Here is a 22,290-nt window from a genome sequence, read left to right as displayed (position 1 = left end):
ATTGTAGATTACGATTTAGACCAAGTATAACAACATAACGTAGATCTGGGAGTGACTTCGTAGTCGTTTTCATTCGCGTTCATTTTAGACTATTGGATTTTTCGCTAAAATTTCTTAGAATCCATTTTTTTTTTGGGCCCCATACAAATCGACCCGCTTTGGGTTTGAAGCTATTAGCTTCAAGCTAACAATTCATTATTTGTTCTAATTAAAATTATAATTATTCCAGCGAAATCAATAAGTTAACAAAGAAAGAATAATTTTTTTTTGCTTTGGGTATATTTATTTGAATAAAGAGCTCGAAGCTATTTTAGGCGGCCGCGCAGGATTTGATATCTTCTATGAGTTTGGTAATATTCTGAGTAATTTTCTGTTCAAGGGCCGCTGTTAATTTAGGAATATTATATGGGGTGCTCCTAATAACATCTTCCACAAAGGCCAGCAGGTTGGAGTCCTTGACGATGGACATTACGGTCTGGGGTGCTTTGACGAACTCGACCAAAAACTGAAGAAAAATTAAGACAAATTTTACTAAATAAGTAATTTTTGTTTAACTGATAATTAAATGTATACTTCTTAATTTTTTTTGTATATGGTACATACGGCATTAGTGAAGCATTTCAAGTCGCTTAAGGTATTTGGTCCCGAAAGGCACTTCTGGAAGACCTCATTGGAAACGATGTCAGTCACGATTTCTTTAACTTCAGCTATTACTTCTTTGCGTTTTGAGCTAGGAATAACCTCATTGATCAACGCTTCAAGTTCCTTTAGATTAGCTGAAAAAAAATTTTCAATAGTAGTTATCCCGCATCCAGCTGTCTCATCGGCAAAAGTTTGGCTCAGGCCAATGGCCAAAAGGACAATGCAAATCTTAATGTGCATTCTGTCAGCTTCAAATTGCGTAAAAAAAACTTGTAGGTATTGCGAGGACTTTCACTTTCTAACTGGTGAGTCCACCGGACAGCATCAGTATTTATAGGCGACGGGCTTCAGTAGTACACAAATTATCGCATTTATTTTATCGCATCACTTAAGATATCTCAAAGCCCGTCATATCATTCTTATCGGTTTTATAACCGTCTCTTGATGGTATCCCACCTGGAAATGTTTCAACAATTTGTTATCAGATTTGTGGTATGATTAGGATGCGGTCGCACGACTTTATTTTATTATTCAGTGTCAACGGCCGAGTTCAGGAGAAGAAGATGATAAATGAATGGCCTATTCATTGACCATCAATCATCAATCCCCACCATTAATGGTGCAGGTCAGATGTCCCAACTGACGAGCTGCATGGCGGAGTACTAACCTTTTAACAGGTAAAATAAATGTAAATTAAAAATTAAATATATTTGTGCTCGGCTTAATAATATGTTTTCTCAGAAAAGTTGTATTTTTAGACCATAAGTTTGTTCCTTGCTTGTTGTTTAGAATCCTTTAAAGATTAAGTTTCATTTTTCACTCAACCTTAAGCCTTAATGTACAATGCATAATTGCAAGGCAACCCATAACATTTATTTTAAATTTGTTACCTAACTGAATTGAATTTGAACCAAACATTTGTGTATCTGCTCTTTATAATTACTCCAGCAAACTGAATAAGTTGACAAAGAAGATTAATTTATGGGCCAGATTTAATTAGTTTATTAAGTTATTCATTTTTGGTTCCTAAAATACAAGATGGGATATCTGCTATATATTGGTTAGCATTTTGGACTAAGGCCAATAAAAATTTAATATCATCAATCTCGATGCTGTTAAGTTCCCTGACCACAAGAGCCATCAGATTCGAGTCCTTGACGATGGAGATTATTGTCTGGGTTTCGAAAGCCTTAACGAAAAAACAAAAGAAATTTTGTTTAACTGATAATTTTAATAATACTTTGATTATTTTAATAAGGGAATAAATAAATAAAAATAATTATGACAATTTCGATATCTATTTATATTTTAGATTTTACTTACTGCGGCATCAAAAATGCAAGTCACGTAGGCTGTGATATTTTTCACTAACAAAGAATCTAAACTGCACTTCTGGAAGGCGTCAATGGAAATGATGTCTTTCACGATTTCTTCAACTTTGGATTGGATTTCTGCGGGTGTTGAGCTCCCCAAAACCTTACCGAAAAATGCCCTAAGGTCTTCAACAGAGGATGAGATAAAATTTTCAGCATTATTTATCAAGCACGATACTATGCTCAAGGCCAAAGTTTGGTTCAGGCCAATGGCCAAAAGGACAATGCAAATCTTGATGTGCATTCTGTGAGCTTCGAATTGCGTTAAAAAATTTCTAGTAATTGGGAGGACTTTCACTTTCTTTCTGTTGAATGCACCGGACAGCATCAGTATTTATAGGAACAAAAATTTAAATTATTAAAACAATTATAAATAATTGGACAAAGGACAATAAGCTTTGGCTTATTTAATCGCATCACTTGAGATATCAAAGCCCGTCATATCATTCTTATCGGTTTTACACCCACTTCTCAATGGTATCCAACCTGGAAATGTTTCAAAATATATTTATTTTGTAAACGTTTTTTTATTTAGTTTAATGAATTACAATTTTTTGTTTACGAATTTGTTATCAGAAATGGGGTAGGTTTAAGTTGCGGTCGCACGACTTTCATTTATTATTAAATGTCAATGGCCGAGTTCAGCGAACAAGATGATAAGTGATAATAGCCTATTTACCTCTTACCGTCTACCGTCATTGCTGGTGCTTATATGTAAATTTGACATGCGAAACGTTTTCAAAATATTCCATTGACAGAATGGTGTAGGATTTTCATCGCTCATCAGTTGGCGTAGAAAATTTCAGCTGGTCAGGAGAGTGAATCCAAGCCGCAGGATTAAGTCAACTATGGATTATAGTCACTGGATTCGTCAGCAAGTCTTTTTGCTTGATAAAGATTTATTTAAGTTTATTTAAAACCTTGTTTAACCAGGGATACAGAGCGTCAAGGCGTGAATAGACCCCCGGCTTGTCGGCCAAAGCGCACCCAACTCCCCAGGAAATGACGCCCACCAGTTGTTCCGCCACTGACAAAGGACCTCCCGAGTCCATTTGACAGGCATCCGTACCTCCCTGAAGATATCCCGCACATAACATCCGATCTGTCACAATTTTTCCCAGTAAATTCCGGCATGCCGTTTGATTTACGATTGGAACTCGAGCATATCTCAGATGGTCCGATGGAGCGCCATTCATGGACTTAAATCCCCAACCGGCTATGGTGGCATATGTTCCATCCGCTATTCTTTTGGGGTTTATGGGGATTGCCTTAACCTGAAAGTAAAAATAATCAAATACAAAATAAAACCAGTAAGTTTAAAAGAATTTAAAGTACCGACCTTTCTAGACAATGTCAGGTTCTTGGCCAGCCGGATTATTCCGATATCATAGTCCATAGTCTTGGCATTGAACTTATCATGTATCTGCAGACCGGCCACTTGGAATATATCCCCATCCTTCCGATATCGTGAGGTTCCACCGACTTTAACTCTCAACAGACGATGCGAAACTCCGTTTAAGCAATGGGCAGCCGTTAAAATGGTATGGTTATTTATTATGGAGCCACCACAATGGTGTATGCCATATAGTTGTATGGATACTATGTACGGAATATTGGCAATATCAGCTGGAAAACCGCCCACTATGCGTGGGTCCGGTCGGTTCTCCAGACAAAGACACCGGTGGATGTAAAAGAAAAGTAATATCAACTTGTACATCATCTTTTCACTTAGCCAGCGAAAGAATCGTATTAAAGTAGGAATGTGCGGCTCTAGGAACAGACTTTAAGTACAGAAGAACGTGAAAAATAATGAGAAAAAGCGTTTCAATAAGTGGCCATTATTTTGCAATTAGGAAGATGTTTCGCTTATCTCATAACTGTCTGAACAGGCCAGAGAAGATTTCAAGTTCGCCGACAGAATAGAATATAACTAAACGTTCGTGCTGTAAGTTATTAAGAACGGGACTAATTAAAGTTCATATAATAGGAGTTCAAATGCTAGAAAAGAATGGATTGTACTTTCATAATTCCATATATTCAATGAATAACCGGAGATTGGATCTATAAGAAAGGCTAAACGGTCCCCAAAGTCTGGAATTTGCTATGCGTCATTTAGGGCTTTCTTCGGTCTACTTCTCCTCTATTTTGACACATTTGCGGCCAAATCATCTGTATACAGAACTAATGGCCAAATTTGGTCTCATCGCATTTATTGTTTACCCAATTTGTTATCAAAGCACGACCCGTTTTCTTGAAGAACGGACTCGAAAAACTGATTTGCATTTGGTTTGGCTTGACCCATAAATTTGGAAATCAAACACCGTTTGATGGGCCATTCTGGTTTTACATATCCGACTGTCTTTTGCCAATAAAAGTGGGCTATTCGAGATCGGCAGATAGCCATTGATCTCTAGCCGTAGGAAGGGAGCTGCCCGAAATTGAGTAAAAGTAAACACCGAACTTAAAGCCCACACAAAATGTTATGGTAGATTTAATTTAAGCCGATTAGGCGGGTCTAGAATGCGAGAGAGAAAATGTGAAATGTACCTTATTAGTGAAAGTGAAAAATAATAAAAACGCAAGCGACAGTTATAAGCCAAAACCCATTATTACGCCCAGCTTTTACGCAGGTAGGTTTCGTAGCCGTAGCCCAAGGTGTTAACAGGCCCATAAGAAAATTATTAGACAGGGAAAACCCGGTTGATTATACATGTTAATAACAGGCGAAGAGAGTCGGAAAGAGCGAAAAACAGGTGCACATTGTTCTCGATCGTTGACCGCAATTACTATACTCGCTGCAGCCCGAACACGTTTGAGTTTGAGTTCGGAGTGTAGAGATCGTATCGTATACAGGTGATCCGAAGTGTATTTACCATGCTAACAATTTCTTTTTGTTTGTTGGTTCTCTCGGCTTTCCGAGCATCATCCACTTCCATACCATACGATCCCATAGCCCCGAGACTTTCTTTTGTAAGAATTCCGAAGTCGAACTGCGTCCCGCTCTCTTACAGGTTGATTTTCTCCAAGAAAGACAACAAACCAAACCAGCCAGAACTTCTTCATCTAATTTTTATAACAAGTCACTCCGGCGGCATTGAAGACTTCAGTTCTGCGGCGACCATCGAATGGTCAAGTTCGGAGTTTCTTTGTTCCCCCAGTGCGAAAAAGGTCTTGGGCTGCGAAAGTGTTTTGTTCCAGTGTGACTAAGCTGAAATTCCGACTTCGGGAATAGACTGTGTAAAAATAACTTGTTAATTAGGTAATTGTTTGCAGAAGTAATATTCGAAAAATGTCACGGGTTTCTTGGGGTTGAGTAGTGTCTTATCCCAAAGGCCTTTTATGGGAACAGAGCTCAGGTTTTTTCGTATTACCTCCAATCGAACCGCTATGGCAGAATATGCAGCAACCTCTTGCACCGGGCTAAAGAATAACTAAGAAAAATCTGGAAAAAAAAAATGTTAACCGGTTTATTTAAACGGCAGTGATCAGGCTGACGGATGACTATGCCAGCATTGAAAAAACGGAGACAATCATTCCGAATAAGTGAACTGAAAGAACTGAACAGTGGCTGCTGTTGTGGTGCAAAAACGTAAAAAAAATGCAAAAGTCCACCAGTCTTCAGTTCCATGTTATAAGATGTTCTTCAAGATCCCCAGTTTGTGCAGTCTGCAGCTTCCGTCAAAACATTAGCGAACATTAGGACGTCCGTTTTGAAATGGCTTGCGAACTGACTTGACGGATGGGATGATATGACGTGACTTGGTCTGGTCTTTTTCTAGACCATAATGGAGCGAATATTTCTTAAAATATGCACAGCCTAATGGAAGGAAATTACAAAAACCATAGGGGCTTAAATGCTGCACAATTAGCACCGTAGTTCGTTAGTCCCGTGATTATAACGTATTCGAAAATTTCGCACAAATGGGAAATTAATTTAACAGTGTGATATCTACCGTTAAATTTTCGGCAGCATTTTAGTCACTGAAGAAATGAAGTCATTAACACATTCAGAATGGTGAAAGTTTTTCTGTTTTTATGTTTTTTTCTGGCGGTTCCTCTTGAAGATCGGATTTCTATTGACTCTTTTTGGCTGCCTCGTCTGGGAGATCTTTTAATTACATCATGCATTTGGAAATAGGCTGAATGTGAATGGGTATTGAAGGCGGTCAGAATAGGTGTAGTCGCTTTTGGCAATAAAATAAAAAAGAGCTCTTAAAGTCTGTAAAATAAAAGAAAAAGTTCGAAAGTGCTAAACAGTTAACAAGTGCTGATTGGCCGAAACAGTGGTCCCAAAAGCGGCATTGTGATGTGTTTGTTTGATTGATTGACTGATCGGTTTTGTGCATATATTCGAGGCTTTTGATTGATTGTTCCAGTTGTTGAACGCTGCAATAGAGAAGTATTTTCATAATAAAAGGAGATTTGTTCTGATTTATTCGGGTTCTGTTTAGATTTTGTAAAGTTTTTTGTATATAAAAGAACAAGTTATATTTTAAGGCCAAAATATAACTTCTTCAGAAATTAAGTTTAAAACAAGGAAGCTGTGGGCTTAATTTCTTGGTTTGAAACTCTAGTCCTAATATGAGTAGTATAATCAAATTTTAAATGATATCTCAATAATTTATTCTTACAGTATCACAAATAAATAACGGTTGTCCCAAATATCTTTTTCTAGCCAATTACAATACTATGTTTTTAAAAAAAAATTCAGATGAGATAGTAATTCTTCAAAGCCTCTCTTAATCGCGTTGCATTCCCCACATCCCATATCTGTACAATACATACATATTTCAGTTACGAAAACGTTTAGTGAAACCCAAAGCCGAAATTCTTGGCCTCCAGAAACGAGCATCATTTAACAGTAATTTAGGCAATAAATGACTGTTCGCACTAATCGATTGTGATCAGCGACACAGTTAGGCGGTGCTATTTCCTTCGGGTGTTCATGTCCATACCGGTTGGCCATGGTATTCGGTATTTGGTATGGGTATTTGGTATAGGTATGGGTTTGGGGTTTGGGTTCGACCTGATCGCTGCGGGCGCAGCAACCCATACATATGTCTATGCTCGGCAAAACAACTTTTTGACGATAATCATTGACCCAATTCTTCTGCCGCTTTCTACAAGATTTTTGTACAATAACATGGTCATGGACTCGTTATAATGCAGCTTCCTGAGTGGCCATTCTTTACATGGCACTGCCGTATGATCATGTGCACCAGACCCAGACCCCATACCTAACTTTTTAAGCCAGAATCAAATGTGGAAAGGAAAAACAAATTCAAAAGTCTTTCAAGCATTTTACCTCTAATTAAGTTACGGCTCGTTTTGACCGGTGCAGGGTTTATGAATCATCCGTATAAGAATTAACGGTATTTGTTTGTACCATACCACCTTATAATAGAAGAGATCGGTGCTTTTGGAACTGAAAGCTGAATGCTGAAAACCGAAAACCGAAAAGCGACCCGTCGCCACTGGTGGATTAGTGTGTCTGGTGCGTCGGCAGTCATGCGTTTCTTCTACATACTAAAATACCACCTATCCGTATCTATTTCACACTACCATTTCTTTTCTGCACACATGGGTATTCATGAGAATTCTGATAGAATAACGGTACGAATGATTATGGATATATATATGTGTAATTTCCAAATACAGTTATCATGTTAATAAGTCATGCTTCAAGTGGGTTCCTTACGAGTTATTCGCCAATAGCAATTACTTTACTTAAAAATCAAATGTATTCCCTACGTAATAATATTCTTTTCTATAATTGAATTGTTGTCCCGCCATCGCCGATGTATTTGTATTAATAATTTTCCAAATTGTGCATTCCCTTTGGGTTCTCTGGGTAAAAGGGTTCTAAGGTAGAAAAGCACTGCCTACGCCAAAGAGAACAAGTTGGAAACTTGGCGAAAAATTAGAGCTCATGACCCCTTGATAGTCTTTCCCGGCGCAACCGTCAATCATAAGCGATGCCCATTAACTTGGATCTTGGCAGTTGCGCAAGAGTTTAGCCCAGCGAACCAGAAAGAATCCAAGTGAATAGTGCACGGGGTCATCGACGTGAGCTCAGTTTCCTTAACGGAGTTACCGGCCGTGATATTGTTTCTTCCCTTTTCCAAGTGGGACTTTATAATTCGCGTTACGCCTTATGGCAAACAAATTAATTTAGAAAAAGATTGAGACAGTACCTGCGTAGCCAATTTATCGCGCTCTATAAATAGAGGTGGGTTGTTCTGAGGGAAATTGTGTGGGTTTTTATCACTTAGTTGTTAGTTTTTAGTCATTATTTTTCAAAAATTATTTATTCAGTTAATATTAGCATTTTTTAGATCAAATATATTAATATTAAAAACCTTATAGGTAACCATTTCAAAGGACCTTTTCTTATAAACACAATCCTTAATTTTCAGGCCCCAGTGATACTTAAAAAATGGCCAAGATAAACCTGATAAGACACCTTGTCCTAGCCCTAATGCTATATAGTGTGGCAACGGCCAAGGAGCATCTGCGAATCCGCAGACAAGCCGCTGAATCGGTGACTGCAGCACTACCAAATGCCAGTAAAGTTATAGCTTCCGAAGAGATTGAGCCGCAAACAGAAGTACCTCGATTGCAAGAAAAACCCACGGAGCTTAATAAAACCGAGAAACCCATCGAAACGGTGGAGACCCGCAACTCGGCCTTCGATTTGCCCGCCGCCTCGGATTTATCCAGCTCTTTGGGTTCCGAGGAAGATAGTATCTACTACGATAATGCCCCTATTGATTGCAATCCCGATCTGGTGGGCTTTGAAATTGTGACAGGGTAAGTAATGATGGCCAGTCCACCGACCGGGTAATTATCTAATTGGGATTTTGTTAGCTATGTCTTCTCGGCGCCCGAGAAACTGATGGATTCCCAGCCGGGCACTCTAATGCTCACCGATTGCCTAGACACCTGTAGGAAGAACAAAACTTGCCAGTCAGTCAACTACGAGACCGGGCTTTGCGTGCTCTTTTCAGCACATGCTGATCAATTACCTGGTAAGCTACTTATAACGTTAAACAAACTACTTCTTCTAATCATAATTATTAAAAAAAAAAAATAGGTGCCCTAACAAAGTCGCAGTTCCCCGTATTCACAATCTATGCCCAAAAATCATGCCTTTCCGTAAAACCCTGCTCGCGAGCCTGGTATGTCGATCGTGTGCAAAATTATAAGCTCAAGACGGAAGTTAAGCGTACCGTGTCGGTGGCTTCCAGACGCGAGTGCTTTGAACTTTGCCTAAGCGAAACGGACTTCACATGCAGGTAAGCTCAAAGTGTTCTATTTGACAGTCGAAATAATTGGCACCCCTTTATCACTATCAATTCGAGCATAAAAAGAACTGCTTAATTTATTCCTCTGGTATCTGGTATACTCAACTGGTCCCTCGTTTATGTCCCATAATATATAGATCTGCCAACTATGATCGCGCCTCTGGTGCCTGCGAACTAAGTGAATTGGATCGCTTAACGTTAGCCGGCTCTCAGGCCTTCCAGCCGAACGAAGGGTCTGATTACCTTGAGAATCACTGTGTCGATGAACCCAATAAGCTGTGCGAATTCAAACGGCTGCCTGGTCGCATTTTGAAGACGGTGGACTCTGTTTACCAAGAAGTCAGCAGTATTGATGAGTGCCGGGAGCTGTGCCTTAATTCGCCTTACAGGTGAGTAACGAGTCTTATGAAATATAATAAGTATAATGAGATATAAAGAAAAAAATCATAAAGAATGATCTTAAATAATTTATTTGTTTACTTGTTTATTTAACGCAATGTACTGCTCAATAGACTAGAAATTATATACATAGCATAAAAATAATTAAAAATTTAATAAATAATTAAAAAAAAATAAAAAATTTACAATACTAAATCGGTGAAGAAAGGAACGCAATGACTTTTAGAGAATTAGCCTTGGCAGAGCACTCATAGGATAAGAGGTGGTAAAAATCATTATAGTCAAATTCGGAAGGGTTCGAAACGGAAGTAATAATACGCATAATTTTAAATTGTTATCATATCATAAAATCTTTCAGTTTTGAAGATCTTCAACGATACATACGATCTTACATCTCTCGATTGCATAAGAAAAGATTATATCTTGGTGTGAAAGTAAATTGCACAAAGAACAATCTCAAAGTGATATCACATCATCATAACACATTTCGCCTTTCTCTTCCCAACTTCCAACTCCTTTTCAGGTGCCACTCGTATGACTATAATGACACTGGCGATATGGTCTGCAGATTATCCCATCACAGTCGTGCCACTTTGGCCGATGTGCAGGAACCCTTCCTGGAAGTTCCAGAGGCCTCGACCTACGAACTGACTTCCTGCTACAATGTGACCATCGAATGCGGCGGTGGCGACATGTTGGCACGTATTCGCACCTCCAAACTGTTTAATGGCAAGGTCTACGCCAAGGGATCTCCGAAATCTTGCTCGGTGGACGTCAAGAGCGCCCTGGACTTTGAGCTGCGAATGAACTATCATGATCTGGAGTGCAATGTGCGACAGAGCAGCGCCGGTCGCTATGTGAACGATATTATAATCCAGCATCACGACATGATTGTGACATCCTCCGATTTGGGCTTGGCCCTGGCCTGTCAGTACGATCTGACCAACAAGTCGGTTAGCAATGGCGTGGACCTGGATGTGCGTGGCGACATTATGCCAGCCCTCTCGGAGGAGGTGATTGTGGAGTCACCCAATGTTATCATGCGTATTACCTCCCGCGATGGTTCGGATATGATGCGATCTGCCGAGGTTGGCGATCCACTCGCTTTGAAGTTCGAAATTGTCGACGAACAGAGTCCCTACGAGATCTTCATCCGGGAGTTGGTTGCCATGGATGGCGTGGATAACTCGGAAATTACCTTAATTGATTCAAATGGCTGCCCGACTGACCACTTTATAATGGGGCCAATTTACAAGGGCTCGGTATCCGGCAAGGTGCTGCTCTCCAACTTTGATGCCTTCAAGTTCCCTTCGAGTGAGGTCGTTCAGTTCCGAGCGTTGGTCACTCCATGCATGCCCAGTTGCGAGCCAGTCCAGTGCGAACAGGAGGATACCAGTGGGGAGTTCAGATCCTTGTTGTCCTACGGCCGGAAACGCAGGTCTCTCAACACAACAGGTTAGTGTGTTACTCAAAAAGGTGTTTTATTTAAAAAATTGTAAGAGAAATGGACAGAGAAATTTAGTTATCATGGGAGAAACTAATAATTTACATTAATTGATATTAAAATAAATATTTATAATTTAATAAAATATCATATTTTATCACATTTTTCTATCTATCCTACACAGAAAAAAAAACCGATATGAAATAGGGTTATTTCTACCTTATTTCATATCAATAAAAAGTCGATATGATTTATGTCAAATTTAAGATTCAAACATATCAATATAATTATTTATCATATCGTAAAAAATACAAAATTTAGTATTTTTTGAAAAAATAATATAAAAAAAGATTAACATAATCTTTATTCATATCAAAATGATATGAAAACCTTGATCTTTAAAAAATATCAAATTGTCCATTACCATTTTTTTTCTCTGTAATTTCTAAATGCTTGCCAAAATGTAGTTATAATGGGGGAAAATCAAATACAAATACCAATACTTAAATATCATATTTGATTAATTTTCTCTTTCCATCTTAATATTACCCGCTTAGATGATCATCCAAGACCACGTCGCGATATCGACACTTCAAAGAAGTCCGCACCTAGCGACATGCTGCTGGTCCAATCCATTCAGATAACGGACAAATTCGGATTCAAGCAAGATAAGCAAGAAAGCGGGGATTATTATGACGGAAATGAAACCACATTTACGGCCAACGAAGAGGGTCATGGATTTTGCGTTAACGCTATTGGTAAGCACATTTTTATGGCCATAGAAAATAAAGATCTTAAGAGAACCACTTTGCCAGCTGGACGAAGACTTGATTAATGACTCTAATATACATATGGCTAACAAGTACTTTTCGTATACTTTTCTCTACTCCACAATTAGGTCTCATTACTGCTGCCACAATTTTCTTGCTAACTCAGTTGGCCGTGATCGCGATTTGGACATATTGCTACCAACGTCGCCAGAAACTTCAGCCGTATCAACATTCTTACTAAACAGAATCATCACACAGAATCACCGAGTTCTTTTACATTAACAAAGCAAAACAAAACATTAACGTCTAAGCTTCAAAAGGTGCAATCAATATTTATTTTACGAATACCCGTCGTCCTGATACAACATCCGCTATTTGCCTTATCTAGTCAGTGCACGATTTTAGAGAAAAACGAAAATGAAATTTATGTGTCTTGTTCGGTGGAATTCAGAGAGATTGTTTGCATTGCAGCCATGGCGTTTTGTGTATTCTTCAAACAGACTCCCTACTTGCAAAGGAAGTTCGACACCCGACTCGACTGCCTTGAACTTCTTTTGCGACTTCGGAAGTTGAACAATGGTTGACATTTGTATAAACTAAAACATATTACATTTACTTTCTCGAATTAATACCCTATATCATCTGTGTATCGAATGCGACTCCTAAGTTAAGCACTATAATTTATTACATATCAATGACAGTTTAATGTTTGCATTGGACCCCTTTAATTTTATGGAACGAAACTCATCTTATTATTATTAAACTTAAGATTTTTAATGAAATTTCTTAATTGTGTGCTTATTTCGGGGGGCGGAGTTTAATCATAAGAACTACAAAACAAAATGCACATGCATTAAACATATATGGAAATTAACTTTCTATGAAGAGAATACAATAAAAATATTATCATTTTTATTGCTTGCATTTGGAGCAGCAACTATGAATGGGAATGCTTGAACAAAAGTCGGAAAGCCTGCTCTTTTACCCACGCATAACAGATTGTGCGAATTGGTTGAGGAATGCAGACACCTGCGAATTATTATTTATACTTCAATAGGACTTAAAATGCATCCAACTGTAAAAGGCGACTCGAGGGCTTCCAGGAACATGCTCACTTAGAGTCGCCCAAAAAGCACGAATCTCAATCCGAATCCTCAGCAGCCAGAATAAAATAAAGATGAGGAAGGTGAGGCGGCGACGATTCACTTTTCGATGTGGGCAGAAAGGCAAAAAGGTCCAAATGTCGTGCTTGTTTTCGTAAGTTTTCCCAGCGACTCGACGTCCCATCTTCATTATGGAGTATGGAGTTTAGAGTTTAGAGTGTGGAGTACCGAGTACCGAGTAGATGGTGATGGCGTACACCTGTACGAAGATCCAGCAGCTGTACAAGTATCGTTAGCCGCAGCGCTGCTTGTGTGAATCATGCAAATAAATGCACCCTCAGCACAACAGGAAACAGGCTTCGTGCAGATTTGTATCTTTATCTGCTGGAGGAACGCTCTCGCATACGGGAAAGTGACTCCTGTCCAAGTCCAATCGTCTGCCCGTCACTTAGCGTCCTCCATCTCCTCCATTTCCCGAGGCGACTGGATTCCTCTTCTCTCTCAATTAATTTACTTAGCAATGCGCCTTCAACGACACTAGCTCAAGTGGCACTAGGAGTACCCAGTACCATCGTACTTAAGATTTTAGATCCCTGGCGGTACTTAACGCTAAGTTGTAGTTGTTTTTCCAGGCATAATCTGAAAAGATTCTTAATTAAAGCATGCATGCAAGGCGATAAAAATGAATGTACGTTAGATTTGTAATGATGGTGTGCCGTGGTTATTTTCCTCGCTCAATTAGAGATTCCCCAGTGTCGATTGTGCTCCGTCAGCACACGAAATAATTGGATGTGTTCTCGCCAATGGCACAGCAGCAGCAGCAGCAGCCACATTCGTGCTAAGAATTGATCACATATGCAGAAATTAAAATGCATCACGTTCGAAGGATGCATAAGAAGTTTTGCTGGCTGAGCATTATTGTCTGAAATTTTTATGGCTATATGGCTAAACCACAGGTGCTGGCAAAAGAAAGAAAAAGCATATAATGTCGCAGAAGGTAACTGGTTTCTATATAAAGAGTGAAGGCCATAGAATTATTGGGTTGCCGTTGCCCCAATTTAATTTCTATTCAGAAACGCGACTTCAGTTCTTTTGTCATCCCATGTCACCTAGCTGTAAAAATTAATAAGGGATATAAATACTAGTCTTCTTTAGAATTGGTCGTATATGCAACCCCATATATATATTTTTTATTTTTACAATAGGAAAACATGTACTTAGATTAATATATGAATTGATACAATTTGTATACTATATCCGTTTCAAGTATAAATAAAATAATCAAGTAAAATTATTAAAAACTGTCGGCACTGGATGATTTTACCTTGACCACTCGCCAACCGAATTTACTATTTACAGCAGACTCCGCATGGCCGTTTTATAATTACAGCTCTGACTTTTAAGCGTTTCAGTACAAATGGAACTGACTGACGTTTATGGCAACATTAAGGGTTATGAATCTGAATAGATAGTGCATCGTTTGTTCTTGCCAACGGAAGCCAGCATGTTGTTGTTGGGGCTCCAACTGACCGCATTTACTGCGGTGCTGTGAAATGAGAGCACAGATGAAAGAAGAAATAAATACAAGGATTAAGCACAATAAACACAAAAGGGCTGGAGCATGGAGACTCCTACTATTAAATATTTTTACTACCCACCTGTGGCCCTTGAGAGTGGCTTCTAGGAAACCATTCACATTCCAAATATATATAGCGCCATCCGCTGAGCCACAAGCAATCTTTAGGCCGCTCGAGTTGAAAGAAGCCCGAGCAAAATCACAGCTGATTTTAAAGTGTTCGTTTCTGTGGGAAATATTTCAAGGTTACAGCGATGCTGGACTTGAGTGCCAAGTAATGACTTACGTAAACGTGGATATAACTTGATTTTTGCGTAAATCTAACAATTTAATAGTATCATCTCTTACAGAGCATATGAGGTAATTGCAATCTGTCGATGAAAATACATTATAATTATGATCAGGATGGTTAGTATGCAGAACTTGCCCTTTGACAAATCCAAAGAGGTGATTTTGGCCGGCATCAAGACATCATCTGCCTGCTTCTCCGTGCGTATATCCCAGAAGCGGATCTTCTTGTCGTAATGCCCGCTGATTATCGTTGAGCCCAGGCTGTCGGTGGTCACCAGATCATTGCAACTCGATCCGGCGAATTTCGTCTCTATGCAGGCGATGCTGCGCAAATCCCAAATCTTCAGAGTGCGATCATGGCTTCCGGTCACCACTTTAATGGGCTCTTGGACGTATTTGGCAGCCATTACTTTGCCACTGTGACCCGTCAGCGTGTGCTTGAATGCCAGAAAAGATACATACAGTTAGCGGAGAATTACGTTATAGGGCAAACATTATTTTATAGAGATCTCAGATCTCAGATCTCCAGCGTAGGAAAAACAATGACTTCTCGGGGCTGAGGACCGACCGCCAACACCTTTTCTGGCATCATCGCATCATATGTACATATGCCCGCCATTAGAAACCGGCTAATTACACGAGCTAAGTATCTTTCACTAGAACGGCGGAGCAATTAAAAAGTGTCCGCAGACATTAAAGAGACGGTAGACATTTAATTACGGCGTTATAAACAAGGATCTTAAAAAACGCCACGCATAACTGCCGCAGAGAATTTATTGACATAGGTCGTCGCATGGTGGGACATACATATTTTGGAATTGTTGCTACTCTTTTCCTAACCCAAAGCTACATGCATGAATTAAAGTCATTGACACTTGGGGCTCTCGCTTAGGGAACTGTAAATTCACGATTATTTATCTTTCAACCAAGATGCTTAATAGTGGAAACAAGAAACCAGATAAGATAAAAAGCCTTCCTTGGCATCGGGGAAAAATGTTGATTTATGAGATTTTCAAGGAAGCTGTCTGTAGTGATATAAAATGTACAATATGGCTGTTTAGCATACGCTAGGAGTTTGGGCAGGATATATAAATCCACAGAGAAGATTGGCAAATGGGAAAAGAAAGAAAAGGGAATTGCGGGCTGATGGTTAACCTATTAAATAAATAATAAAAGTCTTTTACTAATTGCCAAGTCTTAAGCCGTTCCAAGGGGCTGCCCTTTTGGGGAAAATAAAAAGACTCTTTCTCTCTTAATTAAAGAGCCGCCTGGAAGTCCGATTCTCGACCGGCAACCGGTCAAGTCGAACGGTCAATGTACGCGCAGTGTGGCTTGAAACGCAGTGGTCTCTCCGCCTTAAAGCGATGGTGTCTCAAACATGTTTGACTGGAGCTCGTCTCGCTCGTAGAATTGGAGACTCCGAGAGCGGAGAGTTGGGAGAGAAGAGTGTCTTGGTCTTTAAGAAAAGAGCCCATGTTTCTTCGCCCGGTTTTTCTAACTAATAACATGGATTGAAATGTTCTCTTAAACAGTCTTATTTGAGGAACCAAGCCCGCTGTTTATATATTTGGCTTCGAAAAACGTGTTGTCCTCGCAGAAACCGGTGAGTTTAAAATTCTGCAAACCACTCCGCTTTTTATCAGGAATGCCTGCGTGGTAGGAAAGGTGGAAATGTCCTCTTTTCGAGAGCCATAAATTAAGCAAAACTTTTTTAATGCATGACATATTACTGGGGTCTAATATGACACGAACATAAATAACTATAACACCTGGGAGCACTTAAAACGATTGATTCAATCATAATTACAATTTAAAAGTAGCCAATAAAAAATTTGTAGAAATTCCTTACTAAATTGTTGGATTAAATTTCACAGTTTCTATTACATGATTTTAGTCTAGCCATTGATTAATCCTAAGCAAAATTTGTATTTTCTAAGCCTTTTATAATAATTTATCCTATGAGTTTTAAATTTGTTTTAAATAATCTTATATTTAGCAATTCCCGAAAATTAAATTATTATGAGATAAAATCTTAAAGACTAATAGGAACCAAGAAATCTAATTTTGTCGGCCAGCGAAACCCCAAGCTATTTAAAGTAATGATAAATCGAAACATTCGGTTGCAGTTATGATTCTCCGATTAATGGAAAATCTCCCGCATAAAGCTGCGGCGTTTACGGTGTGTGAAAAGTTTAAGTACGAATCGTAAAAAAGACGCATGTATTAATGATAATAACTTGGCTATCGGCAATCAGTTGACTGTTTGATCGCATTGTGGCCAGAGGCCGTACAAGTCAGTGTGCTCATTTTAATGCTGCAGCTCAGCGGCGCTATTCTTCAGTTACAGTTTCCAGTTGTGCGCAAAAGAACCGTTTAAATGTCAATCCAGAAATACCAGTTAGAAGAGAAGAGTCAGAAGAGTCGGTGTATCACACGGATGGAGGATGGTAGCTGGAGATGGAGTTGAAGCTGAAGCTGGCGGAGAATAGCAGGAAGAACTGCACTTGTATGTTCATTCGCATGTTGACGATGTGCAGCATAAATGGATGAAGTTGCGGATCTCGCCTGACCAGGCGAGAGATGAACCTTGGGGTAAGAAAGATTATTCTACTGCAATTCAGGCCAACTGCCAATGTGTATTGGCCAGTTTTCCCCTCTTGGCTTTCATAGACGACTTTTATTTATGACCGCCAATTGAAAATGATTCTTTCGATAAAGCTGCAGAATAGTAAACGTTCTTTAAACGTTTGAATAGACCTAATAAAGAAATTTAATAACCATTTCTTCAATTTGAGAAACTATAAAAAAAATACAAAAATAAGATATTCCTGATCCTTAATAAATTAACCGTTCTAGGGAATCTTGCCAACAGGCATGAAATCATTCCTAGGATCGTTCTACCCACAGACAGACCCAACGAAACGCATAAATCATAGTTAAAGTGCCTTATTTACTATATCAGTAAACACTTTTGTTTGCCATCAGCGTCTCTGTAATGTTTACTTGTTTACTTTTCGCCTTTTTTCCCGAGTTAGAAAGCGGCAAACATGCAAAATTTATTTATAAACATTGACATTGCTATGAATGTGTGCATATATGTATGTACTTATGTACATATCATACCGACTTGAGTAAACAAAGGCGAAAAGAGAATATCACGAGGGCTGAAAATTCTTTATAAATCAAGGCATCAAAGAAGTCGGTTTTTCAATCTGCCTAGAGCAGCAAAAGAAATGGAAAGTATTGTTATGCCCATTCTAGCGTAGACTAATTGTTAAGCAAGAACGTATTACCTGATTTAAAATATTGCACCTCTGTGTTTTTGTTTTAACAAGTTAGGGAATTTTATGTATTAATTTAATCTGGGAAAAACTCGTAAACTTGCGGGTGAGTAAGCACCAAAGTTCAGCCAGTAATCGCAATTTTAAATCACACACTTATATTATAATTTAAAAAAAAAAACAATATATAGCGTCTAGACTAGTCGACGATGAAACTGGAAAAGTGTTTTTCCCTTACATCTACTATATATTTTATTGCGATTCGCCTTTGCTTGAGTTAAACGTTAAACATTTTACTTACTCTTAACCGATTATCCATCACTGTCCAAACTCTAGCACCGTAGTCATTCGAGGTGCCCAATATATAGGCGCCTGTTGAATCGAAATCTACGGAATTAATCCCTGCACTGCTGCCGCTTAAAATTGCACGTGGTTCAGTGGAATCTGAAAGTATATACATTTTTAATTAGATTTATTAACAGTATAAAATATAAATAAATAAATTAAGTGTTTATAATTAATAGTTTCTATTAAAAATATAATAATTGACTTAGAATATCTAAACTCACTTTTGCCAATATCCCAAAGTTTAACTTTGCGATCAGCGCCACCGGTGGCCACCATCCGCTCCACGGGACTCCAGCGCACCGCGTGCGATTCGTTCTCGTGCGCCTCGAATTTCATGAGGATCTTGGTCGGATTGGCCTGGCCCAGGTAGCCGGTGGCCTTCAGGGTGTCGATGGAAGCCCGGCTGTTCTCCCCAATCTCGCCTGCTGTAAAACGAGCGCTAATATATTCATTATCATCGAGACCTATGGCTTCCATGGCGCCATTTATCGCTGCCTCGTCGAAATCCTCGTCGCCGATGAGGCCCCCAACGAATTGGGCGGGACTGGAGTTGCGCTGCAAGGATGCGGCGGAGGCGGCGCCTGGCGAGGATGCGGTATTGCTGGACGAGGAGCCGGGCTCACGGACCGCGTCTTCCAGGTCACGTTTCAGTTTGGCCGAACGTTTCCTGAAAATTGACGGCAGTCTTTTTCTAGATATGTTCAAAAACGGTTATACATTTATATTAAACCAAAAATTACAAAGGGAGCAAATCAGAATGAATGACACACAATCGAGATAATATTCGTCTAAATGGTCCGTTCTACTCCTTGGCGTTTGTTAGGGTGTTAGTAGTTGAGAAATATATAGGTAAATATATTTATTACATGCAGTTTGTGTAGTTTTCCGATAACCTTTATTGGTAGTTCCCGTGCTCCGCATTTTTCGGTTAACTTGCTTGCATGACGTTGGGTGGGTGGGCAATAAAGTGGTTTTTATTAACACAACTAGGTGATCAGCGGTCAGGTGGATGGGCACTGTAATCTCTAATCGGGTATTAAGATAATAGCCTAGTATACATGCCCTAAAAAAGAATAGATCTAGCAAGGATTATTGCTTTTTCTATTAAATTCTTCCTTTAAAAACACATAAAAATTTTGAAATATCCTAAGCAATGACACGAAAAAGCATTTAATTGTTTGTCTGTTTTCATATTTTAACAAAATTTAACTATACTCAAAAAAACCTTTTTTTTATAAAATCCTGTTTATTCCGAATTATGAGTGATGTTAAAAAAATAAGCAAAAAGCTGCCTGAAATATTGTTCACTGCATATGTCAACAGTTTACATGGAATATTTTTATCAAAGTCTTTTATAAGCATTAGATAAGCCTCGCGATTAACCATTTCATATGTATCCTCTGTACCTATCTTGTTACGAAAATGCATTTATATACATGTATATTAATGATCGAAGAGATAAGTAATATTAAACGTTATGTTTTGCATGATAATTGGGTTAGGATGCTTTTATTTTTCAACAGACATACCTTATTATGCTTTCGTTTTCCTCGTTCAACTTGTCGGCATCCTTTGACTTGTATTGCATCAGTCGCTCCAGTAACCGACGATTTTCATCCTGTGAATTGCAAGAGAACGAAAAGCTTTTTAGTAGACGCTTTTTCATATTTAGAATATATGCAAATATTTGGCGCCGTTGTGCTGTTTTCCGCGTTGAACGCTAATATGCTACTGGATCGAAATCGAAAAGATAGCAAGCTTTTCGCCCGTCTGTATACGATGGCCTAACGATTCGAGCCATCTGCAATATATTTATCGAACGAACCAAATACCGTACAAATTAAATTCTTCAATTGGATTCGGAAGCCTCGAATAAGTACCAATAAAAAAGATTTTATTCACAACGTTGAATAAACAAATATTTAAATCCTATTTATATATTTGATTTTTTTAAAAATAAATGAGTAACCACCATTTGATCATAAAAAGTGCCCTTATCGAATTTATATGCTCTCCAAAAACTATATGGGATTTTAGTGCTTTCAAGTGGTTTATCAACAAAAAATGTTTACAAAAATAAAAGACATAAATTGTACTTGGGAAAGTGGGAATTTAATTGGGTTAAGGACTGAATAAGTTTGTTTTCACTTACAAAATATTCGATTTCACTTTCCCAATTTAGTAGATACGAAGAATTTAATTTCTGTGTGTTGGTATTTAAGATACAGGTCAACTAAACCAAAGCCTTAGTGATTGTGTAGAAATACAGATGTGAAAATTGCGAACCACTTACTTGTACTCCTCTCAATTTATCCTCGAGGGAGCTAAATGCTAACTGAAGCGCTGTATGTTCATCCAACATGGTGTTGTTCAGTTTCTTGAGTTCCTCCAAACTCGAGTGAAGTAGCTGCACTTCGGCGCGCAATCGATTGTTATTCGTTTGCTGCTCGGCGAGGCTAAAATAAATAGATGCATTAATGTCTGTTACAATTTAAGTTCAAACTAATGATATTCTAGTTATTGGAGTCAGTTAGATTGAGTGCAAGTAAGAAGACATTTTGAACATAATTATGACAAACTTGCTGATTTCTCCTGGTACTTTTAAAATAAGTTCTATGTACATTGTACAACCTTAAATTCTGTCATATTAGTTTTAAAAAATGTAAAAATAATTTTGAAAGTGTTGTTTTTTAGTCTTTCTTATTATTTCCAATTACTTTAAATATTAAGTCATAGTAAAGTGACTATATAATTTTTTAAAAAAGTCAAAATTATTTAGAAAATTTTGTTTCCAAGTCATTGTTACTATTTCCAAAACTTGGAATGTTGAATCATAGTAATGTGACTATGATTATTATCAGAGTTACGAAAGCTATTAAAAGTCATAAATTATGACTCAATAATAATAAAATCTGTATAAATGTATATCTACAGTAAAAATGAGGCAATCAAAACAACCACATCCTCTCTAGCTACCTGTGCTCCTTCTCGGAAATGATGATCCTTTGCTGCTCGACCTTCTGGTTGAGATCGACGATCATCTGGGAATTCTCGCCCTTGCGCTTGTGCAGGTCGGTGAGCTCCTCCTGCTGGCTGAGCAGCTTCTTCTCGAGGGTGGCGATGGCCACGTTGGAACCGGTGCCACCTGTTGACACCGCGCTGCGTAGCTGCTCGTTTTCCACGGAGATCTTCAGGTTGTCCGCCTTGAGCTGCGCCACATGGTCGATCAGTCGGTTGTCTGCAAGGCGAGATGATGCGGGTAATTAAAGTGTGTGAGTGTGTGGCCATGAAGTTTGGAGAGGAGAAGAATTCGGATTCGGAGGTCAACTGGGGTGCTCCGCTGGCGACCCAGATTCTTACTTTGCTCGATGATCTCCTTGAAGTTGTCGCACTCCTTGCGATTTCGCTCGCGCAGTCGCCGCACAACATGCGCTCGCCACACATGCTCCTCCGTGGACATCTTAGTTTAATGTCTTTTCCCCGGAATTCACTAGTGGGTGTTCCTTATTCTGGTCTCCCGACACTCGGCTTCGGTTCTCGGTTTCTGGATTCGTGGCGACACCTTGGCTTGGTCGCCTCTTCGCATCGCAGTGGGCGTGGCACGGGCGCTATAAGGCGGCTGCGTTGAATCGCATAATTGTTTTGAACGAAAACCAAATAAAAATATGATTATTGTTATTCAGCTGTTCATTAGCGGTGGACTCGGAGCGACCGCGGAATTATCGATAACTTATGTCCGGCCCAAAAATAATACGGTAT

At 38.9% G+C, this 22,290-nt stretch overlaps 4 protein-coding genes across 8 annotated transcripts; 1 reads left to right on the top strand and 3 right to left on the bottom strand.

The window, feature by feature from the left end:
• Window positions 1–270: 270 nt before the first annotated feature.
• LOC138913319 (uncharacterized) lies at window positions 271–2,259 on the bottom strand. Its single transcript, XM_070216594.1, has 3 exons — window positions 2,124–2,259; window positions 604–776; window positions 271–505 (listed from the first exon to the last, which is right to left on the bottom strand). The coding sequence occupies exons 1-3, from the start codon at window positions 2,257–2,259 to the stop codon at window positions 311–313; spliced, it is 504 nt and encodes a 167-aa protein (XP_070072695.1). The 3' UTR covers window positions 271–310.
• Window positions 2,260–2,896: 637 nt separating this feature from the next.
• LOC108065282 (trypsin-1) lies at window positions 2,897–3,735 on the bottom strand. Its single transcript, XM_017153208.3, has 2 exons — window positions 3,355–3,735; window positions 2,897–3,289 (listed from the first exon to the last, which is right to left on the bottom strand). The coding sequence occupies exons 1-2, from the start codon at window positions 3,733–3,735 to the stop codon at window positions 2,915–2,917; spliced, it is 756 nt and encodes a 251-aa protein (XP_017008697.2). The 3' UTR covers window positions 2,897–2,914.
• Window positions 3,736–5,092: 1,357 nt separating this feature from the next.
• Window positions 5,093–12,714, top strand: neo (neyo). Of its 2 annotated transcripts, none has more exons than XM_044395596.2 (8): window positions 5,093–5,183; window positions 8,432–8,825; window positions 8,883–9,043; window positions 9,109–9,310; window positions 9,457–9,708; window positions 10,242–11,173; window positions 11,720–11,920; window positions 12,061–12,714. In XM_044395596.2, exons 2-8 carry the CDS (start codon window positions 8,452–8,454, stop codon window positions 12,171–12,173), a joined length of 2,235 nt encoding a protein of 744 aa, XP_044251531.1. In that variant the 5' UTR covers window positions 5,093–5,183; window positions 8,432–8,451; the 3' UTR covers window positions 12,174–12,714. The 2 variants fall into 2 exon arrangements, with proteins under 2 accessions (XP_044251531.1, XP_044251530.1); XM_044395595.2 differs by having other exon boundaries at window positions 5,113–5,274.
• A 1,468-nt stretch (window positions 12,715–14,182) lies between these two features.
• Window positions 14,183–22,232, bottom strand: Atg16 (Autophagy-related 16). Of its 4 annotated transcripts, none has more exons than XM_017153402.3 (10): window positions 21,892–22,232; window positions 21,508–21,769; window positions 20,825–20,987; window positions 20,061–20,149; window positions 18,753–19,222; window positions 18,485–18,627; window positions 15,039–15,339; window positions 14,898–14,982; window positions 14,694–14,837; window positions 14,183–14,581 (listed from the first exon to the last, which is right to left on the bottom strand). In XM_017153402.3, exons 1-10 carry the CDS (start codon window positions 21,989–21,991, stop codon window positions 14,488–14,490), a joined length of 1,851 nt encoding a protein of 616 aa, XP_017008891.1. In that variant the 5' UTR covers window positions 21,992–22,232; the 3' UTR covers window positions 14,183–14,487. The 4 variants fall into 4 exon arrangements, with proteins under 4 accessions (XP_017008891.1, XP_017008892.1, XP_070072918.1 ...); XM_017153403.3 differs by having other exon boundaries at window positions 18,753–19,198; XM_070216817.1 differs by lacking the exons at window positions 20,825–20,987; window positions 21,508–21,769; window positions 21,892–22,232 and adding an exon at window positions 20,684–20,787.
• Between the last annotated feature and the right edge of the window lie 58 nt (window positions 22,233–22,290).

Source organism: Drosophila takahashii, chromosome 3R (genome assembly GCF_030179915.1).
Source record: "Drosophila takahashii strain IR98-3 E-12201 chromosome 3R, DtakHiC1v2, whole genome shotgun sequence".
Taxonomy (NCBI): domain Eukaryota; kingdom Metazoa; phylum Arthropoda; class Insecta; order Diptera; family Drosophilidae; genus Drosophila; species Drosophila takahashii.
Note: the sequence above shows the minus strand (reverse complement) of the source record. Positions and strands in the feature narration are given on the sequence as shown.